Source organism: Schistocerca cancellata, chromosome 5 (genome assembly GCF_023864275.1).
Source record: "Schistocerca cancellata isolate TAMUIC-IGC-003103 chromosome 5, iqSchCanc2.1, whole genome shotgun sequence".
Lineage (NCBI taxonomy): Eukaryota > Metazoa > Arthropoda > Insecta > Orthoptera > Acrididae > Schistocerca > Schistocerca cancellata.
Window position 1 is genome coordinate 357,249,755 of NC_064630.1, and position 21,546 is coordinate 357,271,300.

General features: G+C 36.9%; 1 protein-coding gene across 1 annotated transcript; it reads right to left on the minus strand.

Moving 5' to 3' along the window:
* Window positions 1-110: 110 nt before the first annotated feature.
* Window positions 111-21,207, minus strand: LOC126188146 (selenocysteine-specific elongation factor). Its single transcript, XM_049929647.1, has 6 exons — window positions 20,530-21,207; window positions 15,892-16,061; window positions 15,701-15,812; window positions 9,904-10,064; window positions 1,268-2,078; window positions 111-377 (listed from the first exon to the last, which is right to left on the minus strand). Exons 1-6 carry the CDS (start codon window positions 20,804-20,806, stop codon window positions 214-216), a joined length of 1,695 nt encoding a protein of 564 aa, XP_049785604.1. The 5' UTR covers window positions 20,807-21,207; the 3' UTR covers window positions 111-213.
* Between the last annotated feature and the right edge of the window lie 339 nt (window positions 21,208-21,546).

Sequence of the window (21,546 nt, forward strand, 5' to 3'; positions counted from 1 at the left end):
TCCAGTGCCTTTAAGAACTACTCGCAAGGCTTAATTTCGACAGATGTTCCTAGTTTGACCAGTATTGCAGCATTATGTATTGAAGGAGAAATGAAAAATTACTTGGGCTATTTTTCACATTTGAATGACTTTAGTGTCTTAAACATTTATTTTATTTGTCATTTAACAGAGTAACTTTAATTACAAACAATTTCAAGTTTGTTTTTACAGACATTAAAGCTGTGTCATCCTCTTTTCCGGATCATATGCATATCTTTTGAATGCAACTGTAAATTTCACAGGGCCAGTATCATTTCCATCATCTTGTACAGCAACATTTTTACCCTTTTTCTTTGAGCCTTGATTTATTTGAGAAATAGTTGTATCTTTCAGGCCACCTGCAACAGAGTAATATACAGAATATGCTGTATACCCAAATAACCTGGAAATTATGTGGCAGTATACACGCAACAATAATAGATACACATGAGACAAACTGAACCTTGTACTGTATACATTTAAATCCACACATGCTGCAAAATGCAAATAGGCCTGCTTCTGTGGATATTCTAATAATCTATAGTATACGTAGATCTTGACCTACCCATATGAATAACATCTATATGTGCCTCACACTTAAGATGGATGTACACACAACATTATCTAAAATCAGGCACAGAGATTTTTAAAGAGAGAGCCATGGAGATGATGTAGAAAAAAATGGTTCAAATGACTCTGAGCACTATGGGACTTAACATCTATGGTCATCAGTCCCCTAGAACTTAGAACTACTTAAACCTAACTAACCTAAGGACAGCATACAACACCCAGTCATCACGAGGCAGAGAAAATCCCTGACCCCGCCGGGAATCGAACCCGGGAACCCGGGCATGGGAAGCGAGAACGCTACCGCACGACCACGAGCTGCGGACGATGATGTAGAGATGACAGCACAGAAAGACAGGTCTGTATGTACATTCACTGAAGTACTAGTTAGGAAAAAATCAAACAACAGAAAATCCATGATGGAATGTAACAACAATATGAAAAGGGAAGTTGCTGCTCATCATACAGCAGAGATGTTGAGTCGCAGATAGGCACAACAAAAAGACTGTTACAAATAAAGCTTTCAGCCAGTAAGGCCTTCATCAAAAATAGATACCACACACACACACACACACACACACACACACACACACATGTGTAATATTGCAGGTGATTATGTGATCTATATATTATCAGTCAAAAAAGATGAAAGGTATTACTCTCCAGTAATTTAGGAACTGACCTGGAATTCTGATGTTGATTTTCCCACTCTGGCCAAATGCTCCATCTATTACTCCCTCTTCACCAGTGGACAGGTTCACTTTTAACCCTACAAACAGCTGGATGTTTGTTTCCCTCTTGAAAATGTCCTTTCCGATTACTTCATTTGCATTTTTTATTCTGTCAACAATTCCTGTCTTGCATTTGTTTTTGTAAACTTTCAGTTTTGGTAGTACAGCAGTGGAATAATTTTTATCAACAATCCTCTCGAGCATCTTTCCCCAGAATGCAATTCGACAACTGTTACTATTGATATCAATGTCCAGTTTTGAACCAATGACAAGGGAACGAGAACTTGCCAATATTGGTTTCTCAAACTCAAGTAAAACATATTGTTTTAAAGGTAATTCCTTTTCTATCTGTTTTGTGCTATCTGATTCATCAGACAGTAACTCATCTTGATACTTGTATATCTGCTGAAAACTGAAGGAGTCACCCCTCTCATCAGACTTCTCACAGCATTTATCATTCTCCATGAGCCCAAAAACTGAAACTTTTGCCATCACAGTTTCATAACCAACACTTATGTGAAATTTCATTTTTGATTTTACAGAACTCTTGAAATATCTGATCTTCTGTGCAGAAATAATTGCAGCATGTATATTTGTGATATATCCTGGGCAACACACTAGTCCTCTTTCTAGAAGTTTTGGATCAAACTGTGTAACACATATGCCTAGTCGATCTCCTTGTGATGCCTGTTCAACTGGCTGATGAAACATCTGCATTGTTTTCACCTTTTTAGTAACTTGCATTGAAGGGATTTCAATTGCCTGAAAAGAAATGAAACATATACATAAAAATTATGACACAACATTTTTATAATCAAATGACTATTCCAAGATAAAAAGTATAGTCACATTACACTATTCAGACTGAAACCTTATGAAAAGAAATTCATGCTATAAAAGAGCAACCATCTCTATTACTATTTCTTGCACATTAAAAAAGTCATAATAAAAAACTGAATGATAAGACTGATTGGAAAAGAAGATGTAACACAATGAATAGTGTTTCTATTTCCTTCATTGTCACTGCCCAACCTATGTTGACATGTAGCAAATGCAGACAGGCAGGGAGAGGGAGAGGGAGAGTGGGAGGGAGAAAGAGAAAGAGAGAAAGAGAGAGAGAGAGAGAGAGAGAGAGAGAGAGAGAGAGTTGTTATGGAGTGGGGAAGGTAGACAGAATTTGGAGAACTTGACATGCAGAATCATACAACTTATTACCTAACTTCATAACTTAGGTTGAGATCAATGTAGTTAAACTGTGCAAACTTTAAAAAGATATTAAAAATATAAACACAGTCAAATCACACTTATTGTCTCTCGGTTTTACTCACAGTCACCTACATAATCACACACTATCACCAAAATTATAAATATGGTGTCTATTCTAAAGTCTGCTAAAACCCCAATAGATCAGCAAAGAGGAGCTGCAGCAAGAACACAGGAAAATTTGACTGGTTGATCATCTACACACAACCTGATAAAACATTAAACTCTACCCCCCAATAATTGAGAAATGAGACCACGCAGTTCAAAAAACTTAAAAAGCTGTATCACATACATATATCTGTCTGCTAAGATAGAGGGCAGATATGCAGTTGAACTAGCCTCCACATTCAGGTCTGAAAATAAAATATAACTTATTAAAATGCTGTGTCCTAAAATTGGTATGCGAAAAGACCTGGAAAATCTGATAACTCCACCTCTTGCCTTTAGCAGCTACAGCCAATCATCCTTCACTTCCAGATACTCTCATTACTGTGAATGCATGGGTTTGTACATCAACAGCAATGTAACAGTAATATGCGAGGATGTTACAAAGGGCCATGGAATTTGCAGCACCTGTTTTTCTGGCTGCCTCTTCAGCCAGTTCATTACCTTAAGTTTCAAAGTGTCTTGGTACCCAGTAGTATGACTCCTTCTTCCCCGCCTTCTTTATAAGCAGAGCACAGAATTATGGACATTCTGAACTTGTTTGTGTGTTAAATTGAATGAATGTCAGTTCTGGAATCAAAGCACACATGAAATTTCACAACCAGAATATCGTTCACCTTCTCCAGAGCTCTCAAGGTAACATTTAGCTCCACCTAAAACACTCTGTATTTATTTGGTAAACATATCTCAAAGAAAAACTCAGAGAAAATCATAGGGAAGTGAAGACTGTTATTTCATTTAGACCCATCTTTGATTTCTGCTGTACAATTGTGGTGCTAATTTAAAATTTCATGAAACATTGAGTAAAAATAGACCCAGGAATGCAGTCCCTGCTGTACCTCAATTACTCTGGGCATAAGCTGGTTCATCCACATCTACATCTACATAGATACTCCACAAGCCATCATACGGTGTATGGCGTAGGGTACCTTGTACCATTACTGGTCAATTCCTTTACTGTTCAACTCGCAAATAGAGCAAGGAAAAAACAACTGCCTATATGCCTCCATATGAGTCCTAATCTCTCATATCTTATCTTTGTGATCCTTACGCACAATGTATTTTGGCGGCAGCAGCAGAATTGTTCAACACTCAGCTTTAAATGCCAGTTCCCTAAATTTTCTCGATAGTGTTTCTTGAAAAGAATGTTGCCTTCACTCCAGGGATTCCCATTTGAGTTTTCAAAGTATCTCCATGACATGTGGTGTTCAAACCTGCTGGTAACAAATCTAGCAGCCTGCTTCTGAATTGCTTCGATGTCTTCCTTCAATTCAACAAGGAATGGATCCCAAACATCGAGCAATACTCAAAAATAGGTCGCACCAGCATCCTATAGGTGGTCTCCTTTACAGGTGAAACATACTTTCCTAACATTCTACCAATAAACCAAAGCCAACCATTTGCCTTCCCTACCACAGTTCTCACATACTCATTCCACCTCACATTGCTTTGCAAAGTTATGCGCAGATATTTAAATGACTTGACTGTGTCAAGCAGGACACTAATAATACTGTATATGAGTATTAAAGGTTTAATCGTCCAACTCATCCACATTAACTTACATTTTTCCACATTTAGGGCTAAGCTGCCATTCATCACATTAACCAGAAATTTTGTCTATGTTATCTTGTATCTTCCAACAGTCACTCAACTGCGACATCTTACTGTACACCCCGGCATCATCAGCAAATAACCACAGACTGCTGCCCACCCTATACGCCAAATCATTTATGTCTACAGAGAACAGCAGCAGTCCTATTACACTTCCCTGGGGTACTCCTGACAACACCATTGTCTTTGATGAACACTTGCTGTCGAGGATAACATACTGGTTTCTATTATTTAAGAAGTCTTCAAGCCACTCTCATAACTGTGAACTTATTTCATAAGCTCTTACCATCATTAACAGCCTGCAATGAGGCACGGTGTCACATGCTTCCCAGAAATATGGAATCTACCTGTTGCCCTTCATCCGTAGTTCCCAATATATTATGTGAGAAAAGGGCAAACTGATTTTCACACGAGCAATGCTTTCTAAAATATGCCGATTCATAGACATAAGCTTCTGAGTCTCAAGAAAGTTTATTATATTCGAACTGAGAATATGTTCAAGGATTCTGCAGCATACACAAGTTAGGGATATTGGCCTTTAATTTTATGGGTCCATTCTTTTACCCTTCGTATATTAGCTTCTTTCCAGTCACTTGGGACTTTGTGCTGGGCAAGAGATTCATGATAAGTGCACGCTAGGTAAGGGGCCAGTGCCGTAGAGTACTTCGGTTTCACTCATGTGTCAAGGTTGGCACTTGTCCCATATCAACAGTCTCTTGGCCATGCTTTGCACAGATCATACATCCCTTAATTATTCAAAGGTGAATTTCAAAAATTATTTCTATGGTAGAAAGAGCAACAGTGATTACAGAACATCACAGAAACTGTATGCGTAACACATTAAGAAGAGATGCCACTGAAAGGTGAGTAGTAACTTCCCGGCCTAAGCACAGAGAATGGTGGATAGAGTCGAAGAGTTTGATACATACAGGTCTCAACAACTCACACTCAGTGCACCCAAAATTGGGCAAGGATCACAAAAAAGCCTTAACTGGTACAGTTCCCAGGACCAGTTGCTGTGGTTCTTTAAGACATGCAGTGAATTCAAAGAACTGTATGTAACGCACTTTAGGGTTCAACCATACTCTCTCACTACCTCTCTCTAATCCTTTGGTTGTCGTAACCATAATAGCTTTGAACCAAATATGAGACCCATAAAGCTCTCCAAATCTTTCAGACTGGATGCTGAATCTAGGCTGACAATGGTGGTGGTTTTAGCAAATTGCTTAAACCATGGGCAATGTCTTCAAGTGATGTTTGGAGACACTCTTCCTCCTGTACAACAGCTATGGATAGTCACAAGCTTCAAATATAGCCAGTTCAATACACAGTCCAGATGGCCTCAGTAAGCAACCATTTTTGTTGCTTTCTTTTGTACACTGTTTAATCTCTCAAGAGAATTGAGATTGGGAATTGGACACTGGAGTGCAAATTGCCAATCAATTACTATTCAGCAGTATCTGCAAGGGTGTATTGAGATAGCTGCGATATGGTAAGGCACCATAGCTTTTCTGAAGTGCATGCTGTGCCCATTGTTCTGAAGAGAGGGGGGTTCTCACCAGCTTTATCCAAAGGGCACTTATGGCCATACCCTAAAACCACACTGTCTGCAGCACAAATGCAAAAATGCTTGCAAGTTGCTCCCTGCAGTCTACCAGTGCTGTGTGGTAAAAAATTAGTTATGAGTTCTCCCTCCACCTGCCAAATGTTTTTAGGGCCTCTCAACTCTATGTCTTTAGCATTGTCTATGTTAAGATCCTGTTTGTGCTAAAAATCAGAATGAGTAAGAAGAAAATGGCTGAGAAGGAGTTACATTATGCAAAACAAAAATTTTGTGAATTCTTCCACTTCAAGCTCAGTGGGTAGAAGATTACTGTCAGTGGGCTGATTTGTAATCTGTTACTTAACAGAAGTATCGGGAGAATGGCTGTTACTAAGTGTTTTACATCCAGCAACAGATTGTAATTGAGTGGCAGAAACATCCAGTCAGTTGTCATCACATGTAATGAAATTTGTAAAATACAAATGCCTTATAGCACTCGAGGAAGGCCAATCTGATTTCAATGCATAATTTTCAACTACAACATTGCAAAATATTTAACACTTTGATTTATATTGTGAAGAGCATTTCAGTTCCAGTAGTGCACTTAATTTTTCATTTTGTTGACAAACTGAAAATTTATCGTATCCTCCAAACACAGAAATGAATTTCTTCTTGACTTCAGATACAAAAAAGTACACATCTTCAAACATCAACTGAAGAAAATCTGAAGGCTACGGAATAGCACTTTCCCCAAGTTTCTACATGACAGTTGGAACATAGGTTACTGCAAATAGCAGGAACATCACGGAGTTCATAAGGTCCTTATCATAACTAGGAATTGCCTCCACTGAGAGCATTTTATGACTTTATGACATTCTAATTGATTAAACAATCAGTACTACAACTCCTGCTTATTTACAAAGCACATAATTGTAACTGCACCAACATATATAGATTCAAAACCATCACATGAGAACACCTCATACAAAACAGAACATAACCATCCATATTTGACTGTGCTGTACTGGCAGTTCATCATTCAAACCGTTTATATAAACTTCCATACAATAATAATAATAATAATAATAAAAAGCAGCATCCACCACCTTTCAAAGGAAAACACGGCACAGCAGAATTGCGATTATGTTGGTGACAGTCAGGCATTTCAGTGCTTGGATGCTGCTTTAAGTAACTTCAGGCAAGTTCTATGCCATATCATTTGCTATCTCTATGCTGTAATCTCAAAGGTTCTTTACATTAAGGCATTATACCACTAAGAATGACAGTAAGGACAGTCACATCTAAAATTAACAGATATCAATCTCTTACTCGTAATTATAGAATGATACCAATTCAAAAACTGGAAAAGTTTTGGGTTATGGAGAGTTGAATAAATGCCTCATTTATTGAGCTACATGAGTTTGGAAGGCCACTGAGCAATAACATATGCCTTCTACCTATTAATAAATAATAATAAATATGAAAATTACTATTATTTTATTACTATCAGTTTTATGATATAAACACATTTTGGAATGTCCATGAAAACTCAAATCCAAGTACAATACTGCTGATCATACTTCAAACTACATTCTACATCTACATCTACATGGGTACTCTGCAAATAACATTTAAGTGCCTGGCAGAGGGTTCATCGAACCACCTTCACAATTCTCTATTATTCCAATATCGCACAGTGCGTGGAATGAATGAACACCTATATCTTTCCGTACGAGCTCTGATTTCCCTTATTTTATCATGGTGATCATTCCTCCTTATGTAGGTCAGTGTCAACAAAATATTTTCGCATTCGGAGGAGAAAGTTGGTGATTGGAATTTTGTGAGAAGATTCCGTCGCAACGAAAAACCCCTTTCTTTTAATGATTTCCAGCCCAAATCCTGTATCATTTCTGTGACTCTCTCTCCCATATTTCTTTCTTTGAACTTTTTGATGTAGTCTGTCAGCCCTATCTGGTAAGGATCCCACATCGTGCAGCAGTATTCTAAAAGAGGGTGGACAAGCGTAGTGTACGCAGTCTCTGAGTAGGTCTGTTATATTTTCTAAGTGTCCTGCCAATAAAACACAGTCTTTGGTTAACCTTCCCCACAGCATTTTCTACGTGTTCCTTCCAATTTAAATTGTTCGTAATTGTAACACCTAGGTATTTTGTTGAATTTATGGATTTTAGATTAGACTGACTTATCGTGTAACCGAAGTTTAATGAGTTCCTTTTAGCACTCATGTGGATGACCTCACACTTTCCGTTATTCAAGGTCAACTGCCACTTTTCGCACCATTCAGATATTTTTTCTAAATTGTTTTGCAGTTTGTTTTGATCTTCTGATGACTTTATTAGTCGATAAATGACAGTGTCATCTGCAAACAACCGAAGACGGCTGCTCAGATTGTCTCCCAAATTGTTTATATAGATAAGGAACAGCAAAGGAGCTATAACACTACCTTGGGGAACACCAGAAATCACTTCTGTTTTACTCGATGACTTTCTGTCAGTTACTACGAATTGTGACCTCTCTTACAGGAAATAACAAATCCAGTCACATAACTGATACAATATTCCATAAGCATGCAATTTCAATACGAGCCGCTTGTGTGGTACTGTGTCAAAAGCCTTCTGGAAATCCATAAATACGGAATCGATCTGAAATCCCTTGTCAATAGCACTCAACATTTCATGTGAATAAAGAGCTAGTTGTGTTTCACAAGAACGATGTTTTCTAAACCCATGTTGACTGTGTGTCAATAGACAGTTTTCTTCGAGGTAATTCATAATGTTCGAACACAATATATGTTCTAAAATTCTGCCGCATATGGACGTTAACGAAATGGTCCTGTAATTTAGTGGATTACTCCTACTACCTTTCTTGAATATTGGTGTGACCTGTGCAACTGTCCAGTCTTTGGGTGCAGTTCTTTCATCGAGCGAACAGTTGTATATGATTGTTAAGTATGGAGCTAATGCATCAGGATACTCCGAAAGGAACCTAATTGGTATACAGTCTGGACCAGAAGGCTTGCTTTTATTAAGCGATTTAAGTTGCTTCACTACTCCGAGGATATTTACTTCTACGTTACTCATGTTGGCAGCTGTTCTCGATTCGAATTCTGGAATATCTACTTCATCTTCTTTTGTGAAGGCATTTTGGACGGCTGTGTTTAGTAACATTAGTTCTTCATTTATACATGCTTGCTGCAACTGTAACATGAGATCTAAGTATCATGCAGTGTTGGCAAGGGATATCAGGATTAACTAATTTGAAAGAAACTAGATTAAGTCCCACAGTGCTCAGAGAGCCAAAGAAACTAGATTCTTTGGACCATATTGAAACACAGTGGGATAATCAGAATTTAAGCCAGCACTGATCAGTTTGTATCAAATACTCACACTGGGAACTTTTTACAAGAATCATTCTTCTATGTCATCATCAACAAGATGAAAAATCTCTATAACACTGCTTCCATTCCACCCCAAAAAATACATCACTTGTGACTTTCCACAACACCCCTACACTTCTGATAAAAGACCCAACTCTACAATGACTACATAATTCAGGTTATCACAAAGTACAGATAAAATTTGTAGAGTTATGTCAACACCCAGATAATTAAAAAGGTGCCATCAAAACTCATTCTGCAAAGCTACAGGTGCGAAAGGAATAGACTATAGGCAATTCTATGATGAACTAGACATTCAAGACATTGCCCTATCACATTGGTGGTTCGGGCACACAATGAACACAATCAAGTGCACGTGAATGGACACATAAAAACAATTTACACATGCTGTATTGATATCCAATATTTTCAAAAATAATTAAACAATATTAATAACTACCTAAAGAACTTCATTAGTTATATCAACCTCTACATCAGAAACTAAGATCAGTTCCTACTGTGCAACAGTAACAATACACAATATGTCAAATAATTTTTTTAATTCTCTATAAATATTTTTACGAGAGAAATAAAACATTAAGTCTACATACATCATTAACATTTACAAATCCCTGAAGAACAGTTCCAGTCATTACAGTCCCCTGCCCACGAATGCTGAAGCAATGATCAACAGCAAACAAGAATGGTTCCGAGGTACCACGGGTGGGAACATAAGCATATTGTTTTAGTGTTTCTATAAGTTCTTCTATTCCTGTGAAACAGATTATATATTATTACCACTTACAGGCCATGCATCATATTTCAATATATAAAACATAAAATGTAACTACAATTAAATGAGATACAAGCTACATTTTTGTGTAATGAACAACAACAATATTGCTACCATTGGCAACATTGTGATTGTGTTATTACTGCCATCTTTCATGCAAGGTAGGAGACTTTTCATTAGTCTTACTTTGAATATTCATTTTCTATCGTAAATACAACTAATAAGTATAATTTTGTTCACTAAAAAAAAAAGCACCTTCATAGTCATCAAAAGAAAATATTACAATATTTTTCATTTATACAGGATTTATCAGAAAACAAAAATTGACATAAGGAAATGATATGGTAATACAGTCAAAAACATTCCAGTAAACGTAGATCCAGAAAGATGCCATTTGTGAAATAATTGTGAACGTATGGTTATAAGCTGCCACTTGTGACAGCACTGGAAAAAAAATTTATTGCGCTCTAAATTAAATACAATGGCTCTTGTTGCCTTCACTGATGATGATAAATTCAGCTTCTCTTTCCTGAGTGGACTAGTAATTGAAATAATGAAATTAAATTTGTTCTTGATGCTATTAACCAGTGAGACGATTAATCACTATGCATTATCCAGCTGAAAATTATGTGAAATGATGACCTGTGACTACAACATTTCAATTTGCACTAATAAAAGTTTATTGTCTCTAAAACTGTCACATAAACTCAAAGACTGGTGAAACCAACTACTTCAGTAAGTTGTTAAAAGCGACTTGAGCCTCTAATATAGCGGCAGGTAAACTTGCTACATAAAACTTAATAAATTGAAAAAACTGCTGAAAAATATTAATTTTGTTCACTGCTAAGCTTTAAAGGAAAATCAACCACAGACTAACCCATACTTAATTTGAGTCAAACTGACACATGATGCTACTCCTAAGTGCTTATTTATGGTAAAATCATCAGAGACCCTTGGAGGTAAAACTGGGATAAAGTCCAACTTTAGTGTTCAGAAACAGAGTCCAAAACCCACATCACACATCTACATCTACATCTACATTTATACTCCGCAAGCCACCCAACGGTGTGTGGCGGAGGGCACTTTACGTGCCACTGTCATTACCTCCCTTTCCTGTTCCAGTCGCGTATGGTTCGCGGGAAGAACGAGTGTCTGAAAGCCTCTGTGCGCGCTCTAATCTCTCTAATTTTACATTCGTGATCTCCTCGGGAGGTATAAGTAGGGGGAAGCAATATATTCGATACCTCATCCAGAAACGCACCCTCTCGAAACCTGGCGAGCAAGCTACACCGCGATGCAGAACGCCTCTCTTGCAGAGTCTGCCACTTGAGTTTGTTAAACATCTCCGTAATGCTTTCACGGTTACCAAACAACCCTGTGACGAAACGCGCCGCTCTTCTTTGGATCTTCTCTATCTCCTCCGTCAACCCGATCTGGTGCGGATCCCACACTGATGAGCAATACTCAAGTATAGGTCGAACGAGTGTTTTGTAAGCCACCTCCTTTGTTGATGGACTACATTTTCTAAGGACTCTCCCAATGAATCTCAACCTGGTAACCGCCTTACCAACAATTAATTTTATATGATCATTCCACTTCAAATCGTTCCGCACGCATACTCCCAGATATTTTACAGAAGTAACTGCTACCAGTGTTTGTTCCGCTAACATATAATCATACAATAAAGGATCCTTCTTTCTATGTATTCTCAATACATTACATTTGTCTATGTTAAGTGTCAGTTGCCACTCCCTGCACCAAGTGCCTATCCGCTGCAGATCTTCCTGCATTTCGCTACAATTTTCTAATGCTGCAACTTCTCTGTATACTACAGCATCATCTGCGAAAAGCCGCATGGAACTTCCGACACTATCTACTAGGTCATTTATATATATTGTGAAAAGCAATGGTCCCATAACACTCCCCTGTGGCACGCCAGAGGTTACTTTAACGTCTGTAGACGTCTCTCCATTGATAACAACATGCTGTGTTCTGTTTGCTAAAAACTCTTCAATCCAGCCACACAGCTGGTCTGATATTCCGTAGGCTCTTACTTTGTTTATCAGGCGACAGTGCGGAACTGTATCGAACGCCTTCCGGAAGTCAAGAAAAATAGCATCTACCTGGGAGCCTGTATCTAATATTTTCTGGGTCTCATGAACAAATAGAGCGAGTTGGATCTCACACGATCGCTGTTTCCGGAATCCATGTTGATTCCTACATAGTAGATTCTGAGTTTCCAAAAACGACATGATACTCAAGCAAAAAACATGTTCTAAAATTCTACAACAGATCGACGTCAGAGATATAGGTCTATAGTTTTGCACATCTGCTCGACGACCCTTCTTGAAGACTGGGACTACCTGTGCTCTTTTCCAATCATTTGGAACCTTCCGTTCCTCTAGAGACTTGCGGTACACGGCTGTTAGAAGGGGGGCAAGTTCTTTCGCGTACTCTGTGTAGAATCGACTTACAAGTCCAGATGGTCACCTGGGAGAAGATAATCAGACACCTGACTAGGCCCAAAGTTTTCTAAGTCCAGCTAATGGACTGTCCATAAAATTTTTATCTCCCTAAAGCCGGTGTGCCTGGAATCACCACGCAGCTTGACCTACATGCTGCTTCAGTTAGATTGCAAAGAACATTTTCCAACCAGCACAGGTCCCACTCCAACCACATTGCACCGAACTCTCTCCCTGCCATGATGGCTGTCGCCCTTATATAGCCTCAGTCCACCTCCCCCACAGAATTCCTGTATATGTCGCTTAATGAGGTTTGCAGTTACGTCAGCCTCGCTTACATCTTTTGATACAGAGTATTTATTAATTATGTGACTGCCCCATTAAGCTGCGCGCCAAAATTCTTGTCTAAAATGTTGCAATGCTCAAAAAGCATTCTCCCTCTTTGTGCTGTTAAATATTATTACAACTATTAATTTGGTGCCACTTCCCTAACAAATTTTTACTGCTCTTACCATTGCTCTACTCAAAATTTATGTATCTTCAATATTTCATCAGTTATGGATGACATAAATTTAAAAAAGAAACATACACTAAAGATTATAAATTTTAAGAACGAAAGATGATGAATTGTATGTTACAACCTCCACCAATGCATACTACCTTGCTGTCTGTGAACTTGTTTGGATTATATATCAATTTTTAACTAAAGTCCAACTACCAAATGTGTCTCACTGCTGAATTAATTATGCTATAAATCTTGTGTATGTACCTGTTGAAGCACCTCACCAAGAGCTTAATTTGATTGCCCAATCTTCATTCTACATTAAATGCTAAAGAAATTATTATACTTTTGCTGACTGGCACTTACAGGAAAACTTCTTGATGGGTGTATCTTTTTATATATGATGATCGCCATGACTCATGGCTGGGGAATATGGTACATGTATGATGGGAACCTGGAACGTTTTGTAAGTGAATTGTGAAACAATGCCATTGATGAAGATAAGGAATTCAGGCATTGAATTGTACAGTCTTGTCAAGATTCATGAGATGATCCAGCAGTGTTTGAAGAATCTGTAACTCATTGCAGAGATAGGTGAAGTATTACACTCAAATATGAGGACAAGTGTGAAACTGCAGTAAACTATAACATGAAATGAGCCAAACTAGCACTGAATTTCTTGTTACATTTCAAATACATTTGTACTAACTAGGACAACATTTCATACTGAAGTCAATGGCGGCTCACAACCACATGTTCGCAGTTATTTTCCAAACACATGTCTACTGGAATGTTATTGGTTCTATTTTCGCACATCCTCAGCCACGTCAGTTTTCATTGTTAATTATCATACACATTATTTTATCAAGTTACATCTACTTTTTAACTGCTTATCAAAATCACTGATAAATAAAAGTTGAACACCATAAAATGTTCAGAAAATAGCTTTTTAAAGTAAAACATTTCATCTGAATATAGGTAATTTAACATCATACTCAGGAAAAAAAGGAAATCACACTACAACAATATGAAAGGGCAATTTAAAAAAAGGAACTGCAGAGTAGAAATCTTGAAGATGGAACCTAAAGGGAAATAAATACTAAAAATAATTCACTTACTCTTTGCAGAGTACAAGCTACGATTTAATGTAGTTCTTTTAAAAATTGTCATGCTGGAAACAAAACCCTGCCTTTCACACTTGGTGTACGATTAGCTGATCTAGACAAACATACCTCACAAACTGACAAAGTTTCAAGGGAAAAATATCATGACAATTTGAAGCTTTGGAATAGATTATTGGAAGGCCTCATATTGTGCACACCGCATGCAAAAGGATTTTTGGATTTGAATCCTGGACCAGCACTTAACTTGTCAAATACAGTTAAAAAGAAAACTGTTTACAAAATAATTATTTTTCAACCATGTCCTTGGACTTTCAGATTACAGGAACACTCTTGTGTGGTAAGTTAACCTTCAGGTTAACACCCAATTGTTACATAAAATTGTGTCAACTAATCATGTAAAAAATTAAGAAAAACAAAAACTAAATGACAGAAATATATTCTTAATCTTGGTGGCAAAATGAAGTAATACAGAGTCAAATTTGAAAAGGTAAAGCAATAATTACTAACCTGCTAAAAATAAAAACAAAATTACATTTCTTCTTTCTTAAATCCCCTTTTTTCTTCATGTGTTTCATTTACATCAAAACATAAGCACTTATTTTCTGCTGTAGGCAGTCTGTAGCTGGATAAGTGTGTGTGTTGTTGGGAGGGGGGGGGGGGGACTTTTTCCCTTGTTACAGTTGAGCATCCCACATGTAATATAGGTAACAATTAAAATAGGTACCCTATATTGGGAGAGGAAGCAGCAGTATTTTGGTCTTGTTCTGGAAACAGTCTCAAAATTTACCTGAAGTGATGTAGGAAAATCACTAGAGAAATAAATCACAATGATCTGAATGTGCCTTTTTTCAATTAATTATACAGAAATGCACAGAGAAATAACATTTCCCATCCAATGACACACTAATAGTAGTAGTAGTAGTAGTAGTAGTAGTAGTAGTAGTAGTAGTAGCAGCAGCAGTAGTACTAGTACTAGGAGTAAGGAATGATGAGAAAGAATAATACTTTGTTCTAAATTTTATACATCATGAACACCAAAATTATGCTCAGCAAATGGACATTATTAAACACTGTACTATGAATGCATTCAGGGAACATCTCAAAGAATATGAATTTAAATTAAGAAGTTATTACAGACCACTTCTGAAATAATTAGTGCTGGTGATGTTCTATTTAGGCAATATCAGTCAGGGATATTTGCTTTGATATTTCTTACAAAGAGAGCTGTTTATTTACTTCATACAATTTAACTGCTGTTTACTAAATACTATTTACATCTGCAAGCCTGAAGAGTTATTTTGGGAACAGAATTATTGCATACAGTACTAACAGGTGTTTTCAGTATCAGATTAAGGACAACAGATACCTTGCACAGTATGAATGCCCCAGTAACGTAAAGGAAAAATGATCTATAATAAATTTGTCATTTTCTATAATTTCTTCCAATAATACATATTATTTAACAGATGAACGATATACTGAGAAAATAATAAAAGATAAGAGAGACTCAACATAAAAAATACATACCAACAGAACTACTGTTTAAATCAGAATCTCCCCCAGATTTTGCAGAAATACTAACTACAGGAGCATCTTTAAAGACAGTGTTTGCTAAAGTATTTTTCATTCTCTTTGTCATCTGTAAAATGTAATAAGTTAATGAGCTTTCTTCTGTAATTAACGCACTGTCCTGTTAGATAATTATAAAATTATCTTACCTTTTCAATCATTACTCCTCTTTTCTCAGGTGGCAGTAAATCAATTTTATTTAAAACAACAATCATATGTTTGCATGTTATTTCCCCAATAATCAAGCACTCAGCAGTTTGAGTCTGCATGCCTTTTGTTATATCAACTACAAGTATCATCATGTCTATAATCTGAGCTCCTGAAATATTTAAATGATCATTATTTCAGTAAAGACAACATTACACAGGTTCATTCATTAACCAGCAAAGTTCCATGTTTATAAAGGTAAAAACACAGAAAATTATTTCTATTATAAATATAAGGCAAGCCACTTGGTCAAAGTCTGCTGTCATCTACACAAGAGAGAAAAATCAGTTGCATGAATCTGTGATACTATTCTAATAATTTAAATAAAATATTTTGAGTGTTTCAAAGAAAATTTAAATTATTCTTGTAGATTTGTGTATGGCAGAAACTTACTGATAACGGTGATAACACCAAAAAGTCTAGCAAATGGAACACAACAGAAATACATAAATATGTTGAAAGGAAGTAAGGAGAGGGAAAATATAATGCAAACGGATAAGAGCACCTTGATCCAGAAACAAAGCAACACCGTATTAACAATCTATACCATTCCTTCCTAGTTTCCTTATGCCAGACATCCGTAACCTAATAAATTAATTGCAACACCAATAATTTAGATAAATAACCTTCTACTTCCACAATTACATTATCGCTCAAATAAAATTACTCTGTGATTGACAAATTGCAGTGTTGCTGGCCTGCAGCAAGCTAAACACGACAAGATTATTTGTATATCCAACCAAACAAGCAACACAGTATGAAACAACTACACGTGCCTGGTCACTGGCCCCTGCTACTCAACTTGCTTGAACTGTTTGTCCCTACTAGCAGCTTAGTCTTTATATAAATACATTAATATTTTTCAAAGAAATTAATCTGAACTACATAGGCCTGCTTACAAAGCAGTATTCCTTGTCATGCTGCTACACACTGAACATTGTTTCTTAGCACGGACAAAACAGAAGTTTTCAATCTCAAATCTAGGTTATCATATAATTTTCAGAAGGGGTGGTTGTAGGCAGAGATGTCCTGTATTTTTATTTATGTTCAATGGGATGTTTTTGGAGATGTCTGCATCATGGTGAATTACTAAATTCTGCATCCTAGACAAAGAAGTAAAAATAATTATTTTTGTGTTTTGTATTATGGTTACGCACATGATAGTGCAGATGAAATAGCTTTTTACCATCAGTAAGAAAGAGCCTACCATTAAGAAGTAAATGTATTGTGAAGAGAGACATTCTAAGACAAAGGTGCCCTTCCCCAGTAGAAACAAGGGCTGTCCCCACCCACAGCTCTCAGGGAAAGGAAAAAATGTAGTGTAGGTTTCTCTCTTTCAAGAAAATGATTCAAAAGTCAATATTATGCTGTCTTTAACAAGGTCAGAACTGGAACATTTTCATGACTACTTAAACATTGCCATTCGTCTTCCAAAATATTGAACATACTCCACACTCCCAGGTCTAGCCCCCTCTCCCCCAAATTATCTTATGGGTGTGCCCTTGCTGTCCAACACATGTACAGTTTCACCCAAACTTCTAAGGTTAAAATTATGTAGACAATATAGTATCCTAAAACGAGCATTTTCAGATAGGAACTAGAAACTGGAAATGACTGTTTCAGCAGTATCAAGTCTTGAAAGAGTAATGTGTGTAAGGCATGTGATTGTAAACTGTTTGTGTTTTATACCGAACAATCACTTTACATCCACATCTCAAATCCCCATCATCTGCTGAGCTGGAATTGTATAAGATACTAATACCACCCTATTTGAATGGTACACATTATTTTGGGCTCATTTGAGATGTTTTGCCACACTTGTTTGGACCTTACCTCTTATTTTCCATGAGAGGACATAGTAGGCAACACAATGGTGCATCTAAACAGTGGTTGATACCTGGACGTACAAAAATAAAAATGCAACAACATTTTATCCATGACTGTACTTCTTCCACTTTGAATGGAAGTAGTGAAACTTGAAAAACGAAGTAGCAACAGCAGAAACCAAAAGGAGATCAGCATCATCAAATAATCTAATAAATTGTGTGAACATGCTAAAGCTGTTGAAACATAAATGCAATAGACTAACATGATGAAAAAGACATGTGACAAACTATAATAACAATGGAGACTCCAGGTAGGAATATCAATAACGACGGAACTAGCAGAAATTGTGGCAAGTAGCAACCCAAGTTTCAATGTCGTGGATATCACCAATCCTCATATTGCACTCAAGGAAATGCTGAAAGGCTGTGAGAAGTCATTTAAGACCTGGCAGTGATTGTGTGCTAGCTGCAGCTGCAAACAGTGTGTATAGAAGCAAGAGGACATGTGCACAGAGTGTTCTAATTGAAGCTTTCCAAAAATGGCAAAGGCGGACTACTACATCATTAGTATACCAGAAAGAGCCGATCTCATGGAAGTATCATGTGTTATCTCCAAATAACATCAAAACAATTGTAAAGATCTGCAGTGATTACACAAATGCTACATTTGCATGTGCAGACAGTACCGTAAGAGGCCACTTCATTAGACATGGTCTTCATGGAATAGAAAGGCCAAAGAAGATATGACCACCAAAATTCTGAAGGTTGTGAAACCATGTACTCATGTGAAAAGCATGACTACTCATCTGCAAGACTGCCAGTCACCAGAAACTAACGTCAGGTCAGCCAGAGCAGAAGTCACATCACCTACAATAGAAGTCATGTCAAAGAGTTAATTTAAACTTTTGTATAGCTTTCAGACCTTGTTTTGCATATGCGTGAAGCAATAGGAATTAACAGGTGTGTAACTCGCATTGGTTTATTCTAATTACAAAGTCAGATTAGTATCTGATGCAAAAAACTGAAATAGATAGTGTGCTAGACCTCTACCTGTTCATCTCAATATCAGAAAGGCAATGCCCTGACTGCCCGACTCATCATCGCTCAGCCCAAATCGCTAAGGACAGAAGCTTGAAATTTGAATAATGGCACCATGTTTTGCCCAGAAACTACAACAGAATCATATTCATGGATTTTTAACTGCTTCCTCACGCAAAAATTTCATGTTTAAGAGTGAAAAGTAAATAAACTGTGTTTTGTTCAACTAATATAAGGGAAGCAAAACATCATTTGTTTACTTTCATCCTTGAAAAATACAATAGGAATGTTAGACCCAGCAGGCCACAAACTTCAACAAAAAATTTGACTTAACAGATAACTCTTCTGATACATCAAAGAAAATTATTATGTAATCATACAGTCAGTATTTTAGTCTAAGCATGTAACATGTTGTGACTGAAAGGCAAAATATAAGCAAGAACCCTGTTGAATGAAATAGAGAGAAAACTGGAGATACTGTCAGTATGAGCAATACAGCTGGTCTCAAAAACAGAGTCCAAAAAAAGTTAAAGACCCTGGAAGAATATATACATCTCATCTGTACATCACAGTGAGTGAATAGAAGTTACAGCCACATCCACACCAAGCATAAATAATTTAATTTCATGTGGAATACAGTAATCTCTAACTTCATGTATGCCATGCTCAACTCGCAAATCAAGAAGAAACAGCTAACTTGGAAGCAGCAGCTCAAGGTACATTTGTTTATTTCTTTCTCTTAGGCCTTATGGAAGTATTGTAGACATATAATTTTGACAAGTCTCAATGTTGTAAGGATATGAGGACAGGTCAATAATTTGCCTTTGAAGAGACAAATACTGTGATGAGAGTCTGAAATTATACTGTCTGTTAGCAGAGCACATGTCAAAATTTATATCAGTAGTTAACAATTTACAGATACACTGTGCCAAGGATGAAAAGGAGGTGCTGGCAATAGCACAGGGACAATTTTACGTAAAACAGTGAGAATGGAATAAGAGGCTTTGGAATACATATGATGGAAGTATTCCCATGACATGGTATGCTCCTTTAGCATATATCTGGTATTTTGGCTGCATAAACTTTTACGTCATTCTTTACTGTCCAAATATAGTGCTTATTACTAAGTGAATTCATTGCCTCTGCCACATCTTAATCTTGCCTATCAACCTATCACTAACATTTACAAAGCTTATATGATTACAGTGTCATTAAAAAAAAAATTGCAGTAGGAAACACTGCTCATGTTTTGCCATTATGCATGGCTGTTCTCACAAGCTCTAAATTTGGAAACCTAAAAGCTTATAATCAACGATAATCTGAATGTTGGATAATGTAATAATCCTGAAAATAACAGTAAAACCATCACCATCATCCAACTGTACAAGATTCCTTTATTAATGAGTCTGTTATAAACTGACAATAATTCACAGAACACATAGCAACAGAAATTGTTGAGTAGGTTAATGTACTAAATTTTCTGATTCAGCATGCACTTATACAATGCAAGTGTTCATAAACATATACAGGTAATCAAATATATACCGTATGAATGTACAAAATGAAAACTGAAAATCTCTAAAAACAGTTGGAAATTTACGGTACAAAGTATATATGTATTAGGCCATTTAAATTCATAAATCACGTCGTAGAAACAGCTTACATTCTAGTGGAGGGTTATTCTTTGATTCCTATAGTGTATATGAATTTACGCACCACCAATAATTGTTCGTATCAGAGAGGCATGGCCAGGACAGTCCACAAATGTGAACTGCAAAATCTCTTTATCACTATATTTCGTAAGATGTGGCGGCATGTCAACCTGAAAAGAACTGAATCCAAGATCAATCGTTATTCCTCTTTCTTGAGATTGAGGATTCTTGTCAAACGCCGCTGTGCTGGCAACTGTACTAATTGCTTTTGCTAAAGAGGTTTTTCCGGAATCGACGTGACCCAGAATGCCTACATTTAAATTCAGAACTTGTCTACCCATCGCTACTTGTTTTCTAGTCACTATAACAGAATACCGAAACTGGAGCTATGCATTAGGTTATTTAGGTTATGTTGTTTTGACAGTAATGGATGGACTCCACTGTTCTGATAATTCATAAACATTAAGCTGCTTTCTTACTACAACTCTGAATAAGACGACTGTCACACGCTTGTTTTTTGATAAGTTCCGCTGCAGATGTTTGAAAATCGCGCACGTCCTCTAACTAGCACTCAACAAAACACTCTTTGCCCACATTACTCTGCGGCTATGATGTAATTGCAAGGTGTTATCTCATACATTAATGAGGCACTGGCTACAAAAATGTTGACGCTAGCGATAAACAGAAATCTGATTATTCCATGAATCTCATGATGTCGTGAACTGTACAGCGTCGATATTTATTGTTTACCAATGGTGTGCAACTTTGCATTATATATGTGTGAGTGAAGGGGGTGGTTTGGGAGAATCTAAACCTGTTATGTATTTTTTAAGTTATCCTTCATTTATCTTAACAAACGCGACACATTTTTCTTGTTTCTCTTAGTAAGGGAAAATTTTCAGTTTTCAGAAAATTGCTTTAAAAATTCAGGTAATCAGTTAAATCTGTTGCCCACTATTCGTGTCAATAAACTGCAAATCCGTGCTTTTGCTCGATTCAAATAAGTCCTAGCTGTTCCGTCTCATTTTGACACTAGCACGGCCAGAGATCATTAGCAGAGCGAAGAAATACATCTTTGATC

Excerpts from the sequence above, each read along its gene's own strand:
- LOC126188146 (XM_049929647.1), bottom strand. The coding sequence starts at position 20,806 with ATGGGTAGACAAGTTCTGAATTTAAATGTAGGCATTCTGGGTCACGTC. Across the intron at positions 16,062-20,529 it reads GATACGAACAATTATTGGTG|GAGCTCAGATTATAGACATG; the intron begins GTGCGTAAATTC and ends TAAATATTTCAG. Across the intron at positions 2,079-9,903 it reads GATTTGTAAATGTTAATGAT|GCAATTGAAATCCCTTCAAT; the intron begins GTATGTAGACTT and ends ATTTCTTTTCAG.